The sequence below is a fragment of the Microcebus murinus genome, chromosome 1 (genome assembly GCF_040939455.1).
Source record: "Microcebus murinus isolate Inina chromosome 1, M.murinus_Inina_mat1.0, whole genome shotgun sequence".
In the NCBI taxonomy this organism is placed as follows: Eukaryota; Metazoa; Chordata; class Mammalia; order Primates; family Cheirogaleidae; genus Microcebus; species Microcebus murinus.
Genome location: NC_134104.1, coordinates 67,744,833 through 67,760,935, shown reverse-complemented (window position 1 = coordinate 67,760,935; position 16,103 = coordinate 67,744,833). Strand labels below are relative to the sequence as shown.

General features: G+C 39.2%; 2 protein-coding genes across 4 annotated transcripts in view; one reads left to right on the top strand and one right to left on the bottom strand.

Annotated features, from left to right (window-relative positions):
• RUBCN (rubicon autophagy regulator) overlaps positions 1-5,681 on the bottom strand; it is a 71,693-nt gene extending 66,012 nt beyond the window's left edge. For both annotated transcript variants that reach the window (XM_076002503.1, XM_076002508.1), the window contains exon 1: positions 5,185-5,681. The gene's annotated coding sequence lies outside the window, so the exon portion shown is untranslated. The remainder of the gene's footprint in view (positions 1-5,184) is intronic.
• A 97-nt stretch (positions 5,682-5,778) lies between these two features.
• Positions 5,779-16,103, top strand: part of FYTTD1 (forty-two-three domain containing 1) — a 31,930-nt gene continuing 21,605 nt past the window's right edge. For both annotated transcript variants that reach the window (XM_012780392.3, XM_012780390.3), the window contains exons 1-2: positions 5,779-5,996; positions 11,253-11,381. In XM_012780392.3, the coding sequence (XP_012635846.1) occupies positions 5,894-5,996; positions 11,253-11,381 (232 nt within the window). In that variant the 5' untranslated portion in view covers positions 5,779-5,893. The remainder of the gene's footprint in view (positions 5,997-11,252; positions 11,382-16,103) is intronic.

Here is a 16,103-nt window from a genome sequence, read left to right as displayed (position 1 = left end):
AATCCAGTTTAAAAAGTATATACTGGCTGGATGCGGTGGCTTATGTCTGTAATCCTAGCACTCTGGGAGGCTGAGGCAGGAGGATTGCTCAAGTCAGGAGTTTGAACCCAGCCTGAGCAAGAGCGAGACCCCATCTCTACTAAAAATAGAAAGAAATTAATTGGCCAACTGAAAATATATAGAAAAAATTAGCCGGGCATGGTGGCACATGTCTGTAGTCCCCACTACTCGGAAGGCTGGGGCAGAAGAATTACTTGAGCCCAGGAGTTTGAGGTTGCTGTGAGCTAGGCTGACCCCACCACAGTCTAGCCCAGGCAACAGAGTAAGACTCTGTCTCAAAAAAAAAAAAAAAGTATATACTGTATGATTACATTTATAGAAAATTATAGAAAATGCAAGTTAATCTGTAATGACAAAACAGATCAGTGGTTGCCTAGATAGTACCATGTTTCCCTGAAAATAAGCCCTACCCATAAAATAAGCCCTAGCAGGATTTGTAAGCATTTGTGCAATATAAGCCCTACCCTGAAAATAAGACCTAGTGATGGGCGTGGCTACGCAGCATATCTGCACAACCTATGCATTTCGTTGCAGAGCGGTAAAGACGAAGAGCAGCCCCTCTCATCTGCCCCATCGTGACAGCTACTATCCCAGAGATGACTGGAAAGGTGTGGGCAGCCCCACCAACAAGGTCGGCTCCCCCTGTCAGGTACTGGCCATCCTGTGTGTGCTGCAAGCTGAGGCTTTGAGGGGAAAATAACATATCCCCTGAAAATAAGCCCTACGGTGTCTTCTTGAGGGAAAATAAATATAAGACCCTGTCTTATTTTCGGGAAACACAGTTGGTGGGGGGACAGATTACAAAGGTGAGCAGGAAAATTTGTGGGAATGATGGATATATTTATTATTCTAATTATGGTAGTATTTTCACAGATATATACTCTGTATACCTGTATAAGCAGCATACTTTAAATGTCTTTTATTGTCAAATATATCTCAATAAAGCTTTGAAAAGGGGGACTTGGAAGGTAAATAAAACTAATTTTTTTTTTTTTTTTTTTTTTTTTTTTTTTTTATTTTATTTTATTTTTTTTTTTTGAGACAGAGTCTCGCTTTGTTGCCCAGGCTAGAGTGAGTGCCGTGGCGTCAGCCTAGCTCACAGCAACCTCAAACTCCTGGGCTCGAGTGATCCTTCTGCCTCAGCCTCCCGGGTAGCTGGGACTACAGGCATGTGCCACCATGCCCGGCTAATTTTTTATATATATATCAGTTGGCCAATTAATTTCTTTCTATTTTTATAGTAGAGACGGGGTCTTGCTCTTGCTCAGGCTGGTTTTGAACTCCTGACCTTGAGCAATCCGCCCGCCTCAGCCTCCCAAGAGCTAGGATTACAGGCGTGAGCCACAGCGCCCGGCCGTAAATAAAACTAATAAAAAATAAGTTCAACTAGCACTCTGGGAGGCCAAGGCGGGCTGATTGCTTGAGGTCAGGAGTTCAAAACCAGTCTGAGCAAGAGCGAGACTCTGTCTCTACTATAAATAGAAATAAATTAATTGGCCAACTAATATATATAGAAAAAATTAGCCGGTCATGGTGGCGCATGCCTGTAGTCCCAGCTACTCAGGAGGCTGAGGCGACAGGATTGCTTGAGACCAGGAGTTTGAGGTTGCTGTGAGCTAGGCTGACTCCATGGCACTCACTCTAGCCTGGGCAACAAATCGAGACTCTGTCTCAAAAATAATAATAATAATAATAAGTTCAGGGGTGAAGGGTATAAGAGTTATGATTACTTTTGAAGAGAATGTAGATTTCTATGCACATTGTGAAAAGAGAGCCAGAAAGTGTTAATAGAAAATAATATGATGTTGTTAAGATTGCCAGATTTAGCAAATAAATCTGGGCATGGTGGCTCACGCCAGTAATCCTAGCACTTTGGGAGGCCCAGGGGGGAGATCGCTTGAGGCCAGGAGTTGAGAGCAGCCTGGGTAATAGGAAGATCCCCATCTCTACAAAAAATTAAAAAATTGACTGGGCATGGTGGTGGGCACCTGTAGTCCCAGCTACTCTGGAAGGTGAGGCAAGAGGATTGCTTGAGCCCAGCAGTTTGAGGTTGCAGTGAGCTATATGATGATGCCATTGCACTCTAGCCTGGGCAACAGAACAAGACCCTGTCTGGAAAAAAAAAAAAAAAAATATATATATATATATATATATATATACACACACATATATATATATACACACACACACACACATACATATATATATGACTCCAAGTTTAACTTGAATTTCAGATAAACTAATAACTTTAAATAATGAAATTCAGAAAATATGATTAAGTGTACCATTTATTCTAACACAAAGCTTGAGGATAGCTATCTGGGAAAAACAAACTCTGAAGAGATGTTGGGGTTAGTGCTCCAAAGTGCAGAAGCTAAGGTTTCACTTACTTAGATAGTAACAGCTCTAGCAGGGTTGTAATATTTTCCATACGAGGTCATTCTTTAAAACAATTTGATTAGTATAGCTTGTTACATTCCAAGGAAGATTGCTTTGACATTTCATGAGGAGGAGTAATGTTCTGGAGGGGACTAGAGAGGGTCTTCTCTCTGGCACCGTTTGGTCATTCCTAATCATTTACAGGAAAAAGCAGAAGTTCCAACTGCATGTTATGTGACTCAGGCTACATAGCCATATTCCCCTCAAGACTCAGAATAATTTAAAGTTGCAACAGCTTTAAGTTTGAATTATTTAATTTCATAGAATGAATAATTGTTTAGTGTAAATACATGCTAAATATTACATGCAACATACTGCACTAAAAAAATTGCTGTTTATCTGAAACTTGAGACATACTTATATTAAACAATTGTCCACTGTTTATCTTAAATTCAAATTTAACTGGCCTTGTATTTTATCTGGCAATCCTAGATGTTGTCTTATCTAAATTATGTGAAATCATGCCTCTTGAAAGGGCAACTGCTTGAATTCTATGTTTATTTTGACTGAAATGAAGCTGCTAAACTTCTTATACACCAAAGGCTATATACCCCATGTCCAGCATAGTGCCTTACTCACAGAAGGTCCTCAGAAAATATTTTTTGTTCTGCAAGCTGTGTGAAAATAGGGCCTGTATCCATTTTACTCACCAGGGCCTATTACAATGCCTGGTGCTCAGTGAATACATGATTAAATGAATAGCAGCCCCTCATGCCCCAGAAAATCGTAAGGTTGACCTTTTATAATAACTCCGGGTCTTATAGTTGGCTGACTGACTTCCTGGACAGAAATCCCATTCTGGTTTCTTGGTTTGTCTCTTCATTTTTGCTGTGTGTGCCTCAGGTTGCTGTTTTGTGTGTGATGAACCTACTTTTACCCACAATGCCTCATTTTTTAAATATTTATTATTTATTTTTTAAATTATTTTAAATATTTTTTTCCTTTTTTTGGACCTCAAAGATCAAGATCATTGAGTAATTGCCTCATTCTTGTTTTCTTGTTTTTCCCTTTAGAATCTGGGTGGTTGCTTTGAGAATCTGAGACCCTAGGCCATTGGGGAACCTGAAAGTCCAAAACCCAACAGCTGGGATTGCTTAATGAAATACTAGGGCACATCATTTAGAGCTAAGGAGATTTGGGGTGGGGCTTCAGTTTTGAGGTGTTCAGGATAAAAGAGAATCTTTATGTTAGTGGTCAGGAGGATTTTATCCATTTGGGATTTTTGTTATCTGTCCTATAAATATCTGAAGTGCAAAATGCATCCAAACTCTAAATGCATTAATTTTCTTCCATAAAATTAAGAACTTAACCTAAGGTTCCTCCCTGTAGTTTACTCCTACAAATGAGCAGAGATTGTAGAAGTTATTTCTAGTGAGAGAAGGCTAATTAATGTGGAGAAAAATGTCTTGTGCTTAGAGAATTTTAGAACTGTAAGGAATCTTAGGAATAACTTAGTATAATTCCCCTACTTAGTATTACTACTGTCTTGTTTTGAAGATGAGTATGAGACCCAGAGACTCTCCCAAGATTACAGTGAATGACAGAAGTGAATGAAAAAGGTACCACTAAGCTCTCAAGCCTACAACCCATATTCTCTAGTTTTTAGTAGTTCAGGTAGGGGTGGTGGCTACAGGGTAGAGGAGTAGTAAAATCAAATCAAGCACATCGTGCTAAGCATACATGCTATTCTCCTTGTTAAATGCATGTGAAATGTTGTTCTTGCATCTTTCTGAATCCAAAAACTTCCTCCATCATTAAAGTTTCTTGTACTTAGGTGCATCCTATGCTGATTCACTCTTCCTATATGGTTATATTTTTGTCATGGGAAAAAAAAAACTTGACCTTTGAGAATAAGGAATAACATAGTATTTCCAAAAGCCTAATAAAAATTATACATTTCCCCAACATAAGACTACCCAAGGTCACAAAAAAGTTATGGTTCTTTGCTTTCAGCTGGAAATATAACTTTGTGTGATGGATGGCTCTTGGTTTTATCCATGCTACAGATAAGGGAACTGTTCAGATTTACTTTTACTGTTAAGGTGACCCCAAAATTGTCACTGCAAACTTTACTTTGAATTCAGACATGGAAAGAGGAACTGGGATATAGCCATTTTTTAATTAATAAAAATTGAAAAATAAGTTATTATATAAATGCAATGGACATAATAAGAGATCTTTTAAAACATGGGATCCCCAAGCAGAAAATAGTAAAACGTGTCATTGGTGTTGAAATTGGAAACCACATGACATTATGACATTACTAAATTAAGCACAGGCTACTGTGGTTCAGGTCACCCCAAAGCTCTGGCTAGCTTCTATGCTAAAGAAATGTTAGCATTTTAGGAAGTGGAACGAAAAAGGTGGCAGAAATTTCTAGATGGATAGAATACCTGTCCTGGGTTTTTTCCTTGGATGCAAATGTCTGAGATAGTTTTAAGCTGTTATGAGGATGATTTAATTTAAATGCTTCCCTACAAACGCAGTTACTTTGGGGAAGGAAAATGAGGTAAGAAGAGAGGGGAATACCACATTTTGTAAATAGGAAAAGAAAACTATTATACAGGAATTCATCAAATATTAATAAGTTTTTCCTATAGGGATTATTAGAAAGAAATCGCATTCTCCTATCCATTCCCAACGCAAATGATTTAGAGAAAAATGCAACTAAATAGAGGTACTTACCCTCCCAAGGGAAGATGAGGTCTTATTAAGGTAGGTAGTACCGTGGCAAATGTTTTGAGAGTGCCGATTGAGAGGTGGTACAGATACGGGAAACGTTAGCATTTACTTTTGTTGTTAAGGTGTCGCAAGAATTGTCACTGCAGTCTGCTCTGTGTTCAGACGTGGCAACTCTGCAAGCTGCAGGTGAGGAGCGTGCCAGGGAGAGGGGAGCTGGGATGCAGCACTGCAACCTACACTCGCAGGGGTCTGTCCTGCCTCCCGAGGCTGCATTGCAGTGGGTTGTGCGCGGTTCTTGAGTACCGAAGTATAGGGGGCCTTTCTGCAGCAGCATGGACGTCAGGGACACAGAGGATCATGATATCATTTAAGGCATATGATTCTGAGGTGCTCAGGGTCTCTCATCCCCCAATCTGGGCCGAAAGTCTAACCGCTTAAGACAGCAGTCCTCGCTAGCTCTCAGAGCAGCGGTTGCAATGCTTCGTCCGGTCCGACAAGGGCCGCTAGGAGCGAGTCACGGCGTGGGGCCGCTCTTGTCGGCCGCTCGTCTCTGTAGCGCCCCCTCCGCCCGCGGCCGCGGGTGGGAGGACTAGGACGCCGCCGGCGCGCGTGCGCGCTCCTCGGTGCAGCTAGTCTGCGTGCGTGAGTGGGAGGTGGCAGGCCTGCTACTCTGGCCTTCCCGGCTGCCTGTTCTAGCGCGACGTCTCCAGCCATGAACCGGTTTGGTACCCGGTTGGTGGGAGCCACGGCGACTCCGTCGCCGCCGCCGAAAGTCCGCAGCAACGAAAACCTCGATAAAATTGATATGTCTTTGGGTGAGGGGCTGAGTTGGAGTGGGGGGAGGGTGTGGGTGGAACCAAGTGGCGCGGTTTGTGGGGGAAGGGGCGGTTGACCGCAGTTGCCGATCGAGTTTTCTTGCGGGTGGGCGGAACCGAGCTGGGGGCCCTGAGACGAGCGGGGAGCGCAGGTTCGCGGCCCGGTACCCGGGCCGAGCCGGAGGGACCTGCGGCCCCTCAGCCGAGGCTGTGTCTGAGGAGAGACTGTGGGGGCGGGGGCGCTGCGGGCCGGAGGTTTGGAGGGTCGAGGGGTGCGTACCCTTTTTCCCCAGAGGGGCGCTGCCGCTCGCCGGTTACCCCGGCTCTTTGTGAGGAAAACTCCGCGACTTTCCCTTGAGCGTGTTCGCTGTGGGTGTTATCGCGAGTGGGGGTAGTGGTCCGACTAAGCCATTCTTTCTGAAGAAAGGTCTTTGAGAGCGCGGCTGGCTCTGCGATCGGTTAAAACCGGTGGTTCCAGAAAAGGGCTTGTTGGGTATCATTGTGCCCAGGCCTGCGCGCGGCGCTGGCGATCTCTGACGGGCCGCACCTACGCGCGGGCAGACCCTGGAGCGTCTGTCAGAGGATACCTTTAAGCAATCCTATCAAATGTTTTATTGAGCGCAGCCTAGAAAAAGCACATTCTCCCTAACCAGGCCTCAAAGTTAGCTAATTAAAAATAAATAAATAAAGCAAGAAAGCAAAAACTGAAAAAGACATTTGTGTGGATTGCTGAGAAGCCCGGTAAAGCGTAGGGTTTAGCACATGTAAGAAAGGTGGCATGGTTTGGTGCTGATTATATAAAAAGCAAGAGGTTGGTGATTCGGTTAAAAATTCAGACCTCATGCTAGTGAGGCACTAGCCTTGTATTTGGCTTAGCTGGGCTAAAAGTAATTCCATTTTTGTCTTGATTCAAGTGATGGTATTGGGTGTAGTCAACTCTGTGGCTTGCAAGTTTCGAATATTTGAAAAGTAAACTACCTGACCAGTGGCTTCAAAGGTGTAACCTTTCTGAGGATGGTATTTAGGATAATATCCATCATGAAAACATTTCTTTTGGTTGTCATTTCTTTCCGTTTGTTTTGTCTTTGTTGTGGTTTATCTGGAAAGTTTTTGATCAAAAGCCAAGAATTCTTGGTTTCCAGGATTGCCACAGGTCAGAACTCAATATGTGAATTAAGTAAATTATCAGAATAATAGGTTTGGCTTCAAGTCTCCCCTTACTGCTTGTCAGGAGTGAGCATGAAAGGAATGAGAAATCATTTGAATTAAGGGCAAGAAATAGTATAATTATATTTATTGAGTACTTACTACTTGCCAGGTCCTGGACTTTGATGACTAAGCATTTTATTTATTTTGTTTAAGATACGGGGTGTCTGTCACCTTGGCTGAAGTGTATTGTTGCACTCAGCTCACCTCATCCTGGGACTCCTGGGCTCAAGCAGTCCTCCTGCTTCAGCCTCCAAAATAGCTGGGACTACAGGCATGCGCCACCAGCCTGTCTAATTTTTTGTACAGATAAGGTCTTGCTGTGTTGCCCTGGCTGGACTGAAACTTATGACCTCAAGCAGTCCTCTTGTCTAAGCCTCCCAAACTGCTGAGATTACAGGCGTGAGACACCACGTTGGCCAGGACTAATCGTTTTATATGTATTAACTTGGTTTATCCTCATAATAACCCTGTGAGAAATCCAGAGCCATACTGTCTCAGTTCAGATCCTGCGTCTGCCACTTACTAGCCATAGTGACCATAGGCAGATTACCTCCCAGTGCCTCATCTGTAAAAAGGTGATAATAGTGTTTGTCTCATAGGGTTACTGTATTAAATGAATCAATAGACAAAGGTAAACTGCCTAGAACAGCACCTGGTACTCAGTAGGCACTATATTTTATTTTCATACAAACACTGTATAAATATTGTATAAGCCATTGTTGTTATTCTCATTTTATGGAAACCTGAGGCATAGAGAAATTAAGTAACTTGTTCAAAGTCATACAGGAAGTAAGTAGTGGAACCAGGATATCGATAGAGCCAAGCATGTATTTTCATACCAATACATTTCTTAAGTTACTAGGGTTTTTTGGTTTGCTTTTTTGCATGTATCCTATTTGGTAATTAGGATGTTTAAGTGAAGAAAATTGAGGGATAATTCTCTTTGAGGTAGAAATGAAGTGCTTTGGAGAGCTAAAGTAGAGCTTGTTGTCTTTTCTCTCCCCCAAGAACATACAGCAGTCTAGCAGGTGCCTTTCTTTTAGTGAGAATTTTACAGAAATGGGATGAAAGGATGATAATCTATTTTGGACAGTTATTAGACTTTGTGAATATTTCATATGTGGGTTTGCAGAGGTTTTAGAATCTGATTTCTTGGGTTTTTTGTTGTTGTTGTTTTTGAGACAGAGACTCACTCTGTTGCCTGGGCTAGAGTGCCATGGCGTCAGCATAGCTCACAGCAACCTCAAACTCCTGGGTTCAAGTGATCCTCCTGCCTCAGCCTTCCAGGTAGCTGGGACTACCAGCACGTGCCACTGTGCCTGGTTAATTTTTTTCTATTTTTAGTTGTTTGGCTAATTTCTTTCTATTTATAGTAGAGATGGTGTCTCGCTCTTGCTCAGGCTGGTCTCGAACTCCTGAGCTCAAGCAATCCTCCCACCTTGGCCTCCCAGAGTGCTAGGATTACAGGCGTGAGCCACCACGCCCTGCCAGTTTTAAATCATGGCTCTAGCTGGTTTATATGAACTTCTTAGAGAACATATACCAGGTTTATCTGGGTGGCCTCATGGTTCAGTTTCTTATTTTGGAAATGAGTATTATGGATACTTCATAGGATTATTGTGCGAATTAAGTGGGTACATATCAGAACAATGCCTATTAGTACTCAGTTACTACTATTATTATTATGTATATACACCTAGTGCTATGGAAAAAACTATAAGCAGCTCATTGTAAGGGATTTTTTTCCTTATGATGTCTACCTGTTTATTCATTGGATAGGAGAAAGCCATTTTCTTCTTTTAGATTGGAAGAATCCTCTCTGCCATAGTAGCTCATTGAACATGTTTGAGGATTTAGATAATAAAATGTTTAAATATAAAACATAATTTTATATTTAATATACTTTGCTACTTTTAATTTTTAGTTATATTTAGACTCCGTATGCTGTATTTTAAAATTAACTTTGTTAGTCAGAATTGTACTCTGCTTCTTTTCTTTTTTAAATGGTCCCCAGACCAAATTGATTTTTTTGGCGTACTCTCAAAGCTCTGAAATTTTAGACTTCTGATGAAGAGTATATAGTGCCTTGTTAAAATAAAGTAATGTTTCATAAGTATTGTCTTCCTAACTGCCCTTTCTGCTCATTGAGAATTTAACATGTTCATATATCTGATATTCATGAGAACTTTTCATTTTTTAAAAAACTTTTGAGTTTCTTTCAACTTTGATGAACTCTTGTAGCTGGACATGGGTTTCAGAAGACAAAATACTTTGGGGAGATTTGAAATATTTTACATGAATATTTGAATGTGATTAGGAGTCTTAAAAGATTACTAATAGGTGAGGTAGAGCAGTGTATTTTAGAAAAGATCCTTATTATCTATATTTCCTTCTCTGACTTCTGTAAAGACTATATTGACATAGATTGTTTTGCTTAGAGCAGTTTGGAAAAAATAATTGAGGTTAATTAGTTTCCTGAAGTTTTATTAAAGAGTTGTCAACTATGTACAGTTTCTTTGGTTTATTTTATTGATTATCAAAATTAATATTGGAGTTAGGACTACGTAGAAAGTGTTTGGATATCTCTTAAATGAGTATTTTTGGCATCTGGTAACCTCCTTTAACAGATATATTAGTAAATAGGCATCCGGAGTACATTTAGTTTCTTGATATTCACATTGTTCTGTTGTGGGGATATTACAGCAGTGTGATGTTTGAATTACCTTGGGGCAGTTTGAAAGTATTTTTGAATATAATGAGGCTTAGAGAGATCAGTATGGAAAGAAAAATAAGGTAACTCTGAATTACTTTGCTAGAAGAGGAAAATCAATGGTATTTTCTTTTATACCTTTATTATGGTACTTGTTTAATTTTATATTTGCTATTTTCATGTCTATTTCCATGGATAATTGTAAACTTCTTGAGAAGAGGGACCATATATTACTTCTGTTTTGGTTATAGCACAGCCTGATATATATTCATTGCAAATAGTATATGCTCAATAAATATTTGCTAAATTGAAGTGAATTTAGAAATTTGGTCTTTTGATTGAATGATTTACTTATTTTTTGACTACCTATAGTTATACTGAAAGGTGGTCATCTTTAAAAAATGGAGCCTTCTGTGATTATGGAAAGTAAGCATGAATAATTTTTGTAAACAAATTTTAGCTTGTTTACATTTATCAGAGAAAGAAATACTATGGATATAGATCTCTTTACTAATTGGTAGATCTGCTTTGGGCTATTTTCCTTTGTTTTGTATTCAGAGATGGGATCTTGCTGTGTTGCTCAGGCGGTAGCCCAGTGTCACAGTCACAGCTCACTGTAACCCCAAACTCCTGGGGTCAAGTGATCCTCCCGCCTCAGCCTCCTGAGTAGCTAAGGCCACAGGAACATGCCACTGCACCCAACTAATTTTTACATTTTCTGTAGAGACAGGGGTCTCACTATGTTGCCCAAACTGGTCTCAAATTCCTGGCCTCAAGCATTCCTCCTGCCTTGGCTTCCCAAAGCCTTACTGGCATGAGCCACCATGCCTGGCCTTGCTTTGGGCTATTGTAAAATAGCTAATTTGAGCTTTGTTTTCTTATCATTATTATCCTCTTATGGAAGTGCTTTCAAAGTATCAAAGAATTTAGGAACTCTATCAACTAGAAAATGAGACTGAGCAATTGACATTAAGTTTTTTTGGTCTTTTTTTTTTGAGACAGAGTCTCAACTTTGTTGCCCAGGCTAGAGTGAGTGTCCTGGCATCAGCCTAGCTCACAGCAACCTCAATCTCCTGGGCTCAAGCGATCCTATTGCCTCAGCCTCCTGAGTAGCTGGGACTGCAGGCATGCGCCACTATGCCTGGCTAATTTTTTGTATATATATTTTTAGTTGGTCAATTAATTTCTTTCTATTTTTAGTAGAGACAGGGTCTCGCTCAGGCTGGTTTTGAACTCCTGCCCTTGAGCAATCCGCCTGCCTCGGCCACCCAGAGTGCTAGGATTACAATTTGACATTAAGTTAAAATGAAAATATTATGGCATTTTCTCTATCATAGATGATATCATCAAATTGAACCGAAAAGAAGGAAAGAAGCAGAATTTTCCAAGACTAAATAGAAGACTCCAACAGAGTGGTACTCGGCAATTCAGGATGAGAGTACGATGGGGAATCCAACAGAATTCTGGTAAGTTATGAAAGTAAGCTTTAGTAAAAAGCTGTTATTTGTGGGTTCATAGTATGCTGTTTACAACATATACCTAGCACACGAAGAAAATACATCAATACCCTTTGTTATTTGTGTTTCCTCTACTGTCAGATTTTTGTTTAGATCTTAAGATCTGGTAAAAATTTAAGTTTCCTTAAATAGGCATAACACTGTTTCTAAAAACATTGAGCCATTTTGAAGTAGCCTCTCAGTTTACAAATAGTCTAAATTATATTTCTGGTGTAGAATTGCAAAGGATCTTACATATCATAAGCTCCAATCTCCATCCCAGTGAGATGTTCCTTTAACAGTCTGTCTGATGGATGGCTATCTAACTCCAGCTTAAATATATTCAGTGATGGAATATATCACTTCATAAGAAAACTTCTTCCATTATTGGAGCAGCTCTATTAGTAAATAGAAAATTCTCTTAATTTGAAATTAAAGCATGCCTGTCTATTACTTCTGCAAAGTTATAGGAAGCAAACTCTTTTCTACATGAGAACCCTTTATCTAGATAGAGATTACTATTATATTCTGCATACAAAATGACTTCCAGACTCTTTATCTTATCATCCAAGACTTTTAGGATTTGTTAAATCTTCCAAAGGTGACACTCAGAATTGAATTCTCTAGATGTAGTCTGAAACTTTACATATACAGTTATTTTTGGTAATCTGGAAACTTATTTATTTATAACCATTTTGTTCTAAAATGGATTAGAGGTGATAACTGAACACTATTAATTATATATAGCTTGTTAACTTTCTTAGCAGCAATATCATCATTTTAGAAAAAAACCCTTGTTCAAATTAAAAACTCTTAAATCTTTTTCACCTATATAAAAAAGAGTTTGACAGACTAGCTTCGAAATTGATTTTTATTCTATATGTTGAAAAACATAAAAATAATCTCCAGTGGGCTCAGCATAATTAGTTCTACATTTAACAGTTAATATGCCAACATGTCCTCAAAATATGTATAACTGAGATTGGGCTCTACAAAAAATTTATTCTTACCTAATAATTTCTTGACTAGCTGAACCTAAGGGAGTAAATTTTGTGACAGTTATTTAGCTATAGCAAATGAATATTCAATTCCAGTGATATTTCAAGATTTCTTACAAATGTGATTCAATGTACCATATCTTATATATGATTTTTTAAATTTATTTTTTATTTATTTATTTATTTATTTTTTGAGACAGAGTCTCGCTTTGTTGTCCAGGCTAGAGTGAGTGCCGTGGCGTCAGGCTAGCTCACAGCAACCTCAAACTCCTGGGCTCAAGCAATCCTTCTGCCTCAGCCTCCCGAGTAGCTGGGACTACAGGCATGTGCCACCATGCCCGGCTAATTTTTTATATACATATCAGTTGGCCAATTAATTTCTTTCTATTTATAGTAGAGACGGGGTCTCGCTCTTGCTCAGGCTGGTTTTGAACTCCTGACCTTGAGCAATCCGCCCGCCTCGGCCTCCCAGAGAGCTAGGATTACAGGAGTGAGCCACCACGCCCGGCCATATGATTTGTTTTAAAATAACTATTCAGAGCTCACAGAAGCCAGAAATATATTCAATATCTGATAAATGCTGATAAGAACTGACCCAGGTTCTAGGGGTATATAAAAATGGGTCTTTTACTTCAAGGAATTAATTTCTAATAGCAGAGATAAGATAGAAAAGATAAAGTGTGAAAAATGTCATAAGAGAAATTTAGATAGTAATATAGATTTTTTTTTTTGAGACAGTCTCACTCTGTTGCTGGGGCTAGAGTGCCGTGGCGTCAGCCTAGCTCACAGCAACCTCAGACTCCTGGGCTTAGGCGATCCTCCTGCCTCAGCCTCCCGAATAGCTGGGACTACAGGCATGCTCCATCATGCCTGGCTAATTTTTTCTATATATTTTTAGTTGGCCAATTAATTTCTTTCTATTTTTAGTAGAGACGGTGTCTTGCTCTTGCTCAGGCTGGTTTCAAACTCCTGAGCTTGAGCAATCCTCCCATCTTGGCCTCCCAGAGTCCTAGGATTATAGGCATGAGCCACCATGCCCGGCCGTAATATAGAATTTTAGATAGGGATTTTGTGCCAAGAAGATCAGGTGATTTAATGATAAGGTGAAATATGATCTGGCCCATGCAGGGTCAGAAAATATTTCCTTTTTATGGGGATTATGATCTAAGTCTTGAGATAAATGAAATGTAGAGGTAGCTTAGGATTCTCATAAGATTGAACTTGAAGTTGTACATTCATTACTTACATATGACAGGGGTGAAAATAGAACAGTTGCTGCTTTTACTGAATGTGCAGAGATAGGGAATTGTCTTAAACTCTGATTGGCTAGGAAAAGTTCCAGATTTCTGCATTGTAATGTCAATGAGGATGTTAGCTTGAGGTAAGAGAATAAGTAGGGCAGAGAGCTTTTGGGAGATAATATGATTTTGATGGCTGAACAAATAAGTGAATGAAGTCTTTCTAACTGTGTGCCTGATATAATTTAGACATTCCATAAATGTAGGAACAATCTAGATGTCCTTCAGTGGTAGAATGCTGTATAGCACTGGTTCTCAAAATGTTGTCTGGGGGCCCCTGGGGAATCCCCAAGACTCGGGATCCACAAGATCAAAACAATTTTTATAATACTAAGACATTAATTGTGTTTCACTCTCATTCTCTCATGAACATATAATAGACTTTTCCAGAGTCTACATGACATTTGATAATTAAAACAAATTGAATGCAGAAGCAGTGTCTTAGTCAGTTTAGGCTGCTATAAGAAAGTACCATAGACTAAGTGGCTTATAAATAACAGAAATTAATTTTGCATAGTTCTGGAGACTGGAAATTCGAGATCAGGGTGCCAGCAAGGTTGAGTTCTGGTAAGGACCTTCTTCTGGATGGCAGACTATGGACTTGTGGTGTCTTTACATAACAAAAAGAAGGCTAGAGAGCTTTTATAAGAGCACTAATTCCATTCATGGTGGCTCCACCCTCATGACTTTACCTCCCCAGAGCCCCATCTGCTAATAACCATCATATTAAGGGTTAGTATTTCAACATAAGAATTTTGGAGAGACACAAACATTCAGTCCACAACAAGCAGATGTAAGAATCTAGCTATCTTCTATTAAGGCAGACACTAAAGAGATTTGTAAAAATGCAAAAACATTATCGTTCTTTTACTAAATATTTTTGTTTGTTCTGGAAAATAATTGTTATTTTTCATTAAAAATATTTTGTTTACCCTACATGTAGTAGGTTTATTGTTGTTTGTTAAATGAAATAGTCTTAAATGTCTTAGTTTTCATTTATTATGCAGTAAAAATCAATAAATATAGCCCACAGAAACAAAAACTCTTCGGAGTCCTCAATAATTTTTAGAGTGTAAAGAGGTCCTGAGAACAAAAAATTTGATAGGGCTGCTCCTTTTAGAGGTAGCAGAGATGGGAATATTTGCAGTTTGCTTTGGAAGTGAGCCAGTAATACGATTGCATATATTCTATTATGTCACATTTCCCAGAAAATTCCTCAAATCTTCATTTAAATGATAAGGCTCCTGATATTATTGAGACAAATGATGTATTTGTGAAAAAAATTCATGAAGGGATTAGCCTAGGGATTCAAAAGAAAGATGAAAATTTCCATCTCTAGTTTTAGTTGTTCTCAACCTTAGTTGTGCCTGTAGAGTTTTATAAAATAGACAAATGCTCTGGCTGCACTGCATTTTTACTTAACCAGAATCTATAGACGTACGGCCTAGGGATTTTTTTTAAAGCTCCTTGGGTGGTTCTGATACACAGCTAGTGTTAAACTGCTGCTCTGTTGGGGCTAAAAATGAAAGGATCTTCATAGAAGTGGTAATTGAAGTACAAAAAGAATGAAGTTACTTTGGAAAGAGAGAAGAAAACTCTCCAGAGATACTAAATGGATGAAGACTAAGAAAAGACTGTTGGATTGGATGATATCTTTAGTACCCCTTTATAGTACTTTTTAGAATATAAGACAGCTACTGAGCATAAGAGGGGAGAGAATTGGAGCAGTATGTATAGATCTTTCTTACTTTATGGAATGTGACAAATGAAAGGGTGAAAAATAGAACCACTGCTAAAACTGTGATACAGCTAATAAAGTTTGTTCAAAGGTAGAAAGGTGGGGGAAGGTATCGTCTAGGCCTGCTAGAAGGTAGAGGGGAAAAAGCTATGGATAAGAGAGAACTCAAAGTTAGTAGAAAGGATGATGAGTATTTGTATTATAAACAGATGGTCTGAAATAGAAGGTATGAAAGGATGAGTTTTATCCCATAATTTCTTGTTTTAATCAATTTTTTTTCCTGTTAATGAGACTTTCTTGTCAGTCTTTCTCATCTAATCATGAATCTTTAGTATGATAAATAATGGATTTCTTCTCCCTTTTACCTTTCTCTTCGCCCTACCAATTTATTCATTCTTTTGGAATATTTCAAATTTCTTTGTTCCTCTCCCAGTCCTTTATTCATGTCATGTTTAAGTGCTGTAATAGCATCTGAGATGGTCTTACCTCTCCCTCTTCCATTCAGTCTAAAATATTGCTTCTAGACTGATACAGTCTGTAAATTCATAGACCCCTCATGCCTAGTGTAGTCTGTATTCCCATTCAAAGCCCTCTGTTATTTGAGCCCACCATGTCCATTCACTTATCTTTAACCTAGACTGTCTCTTGATGTGTTGTA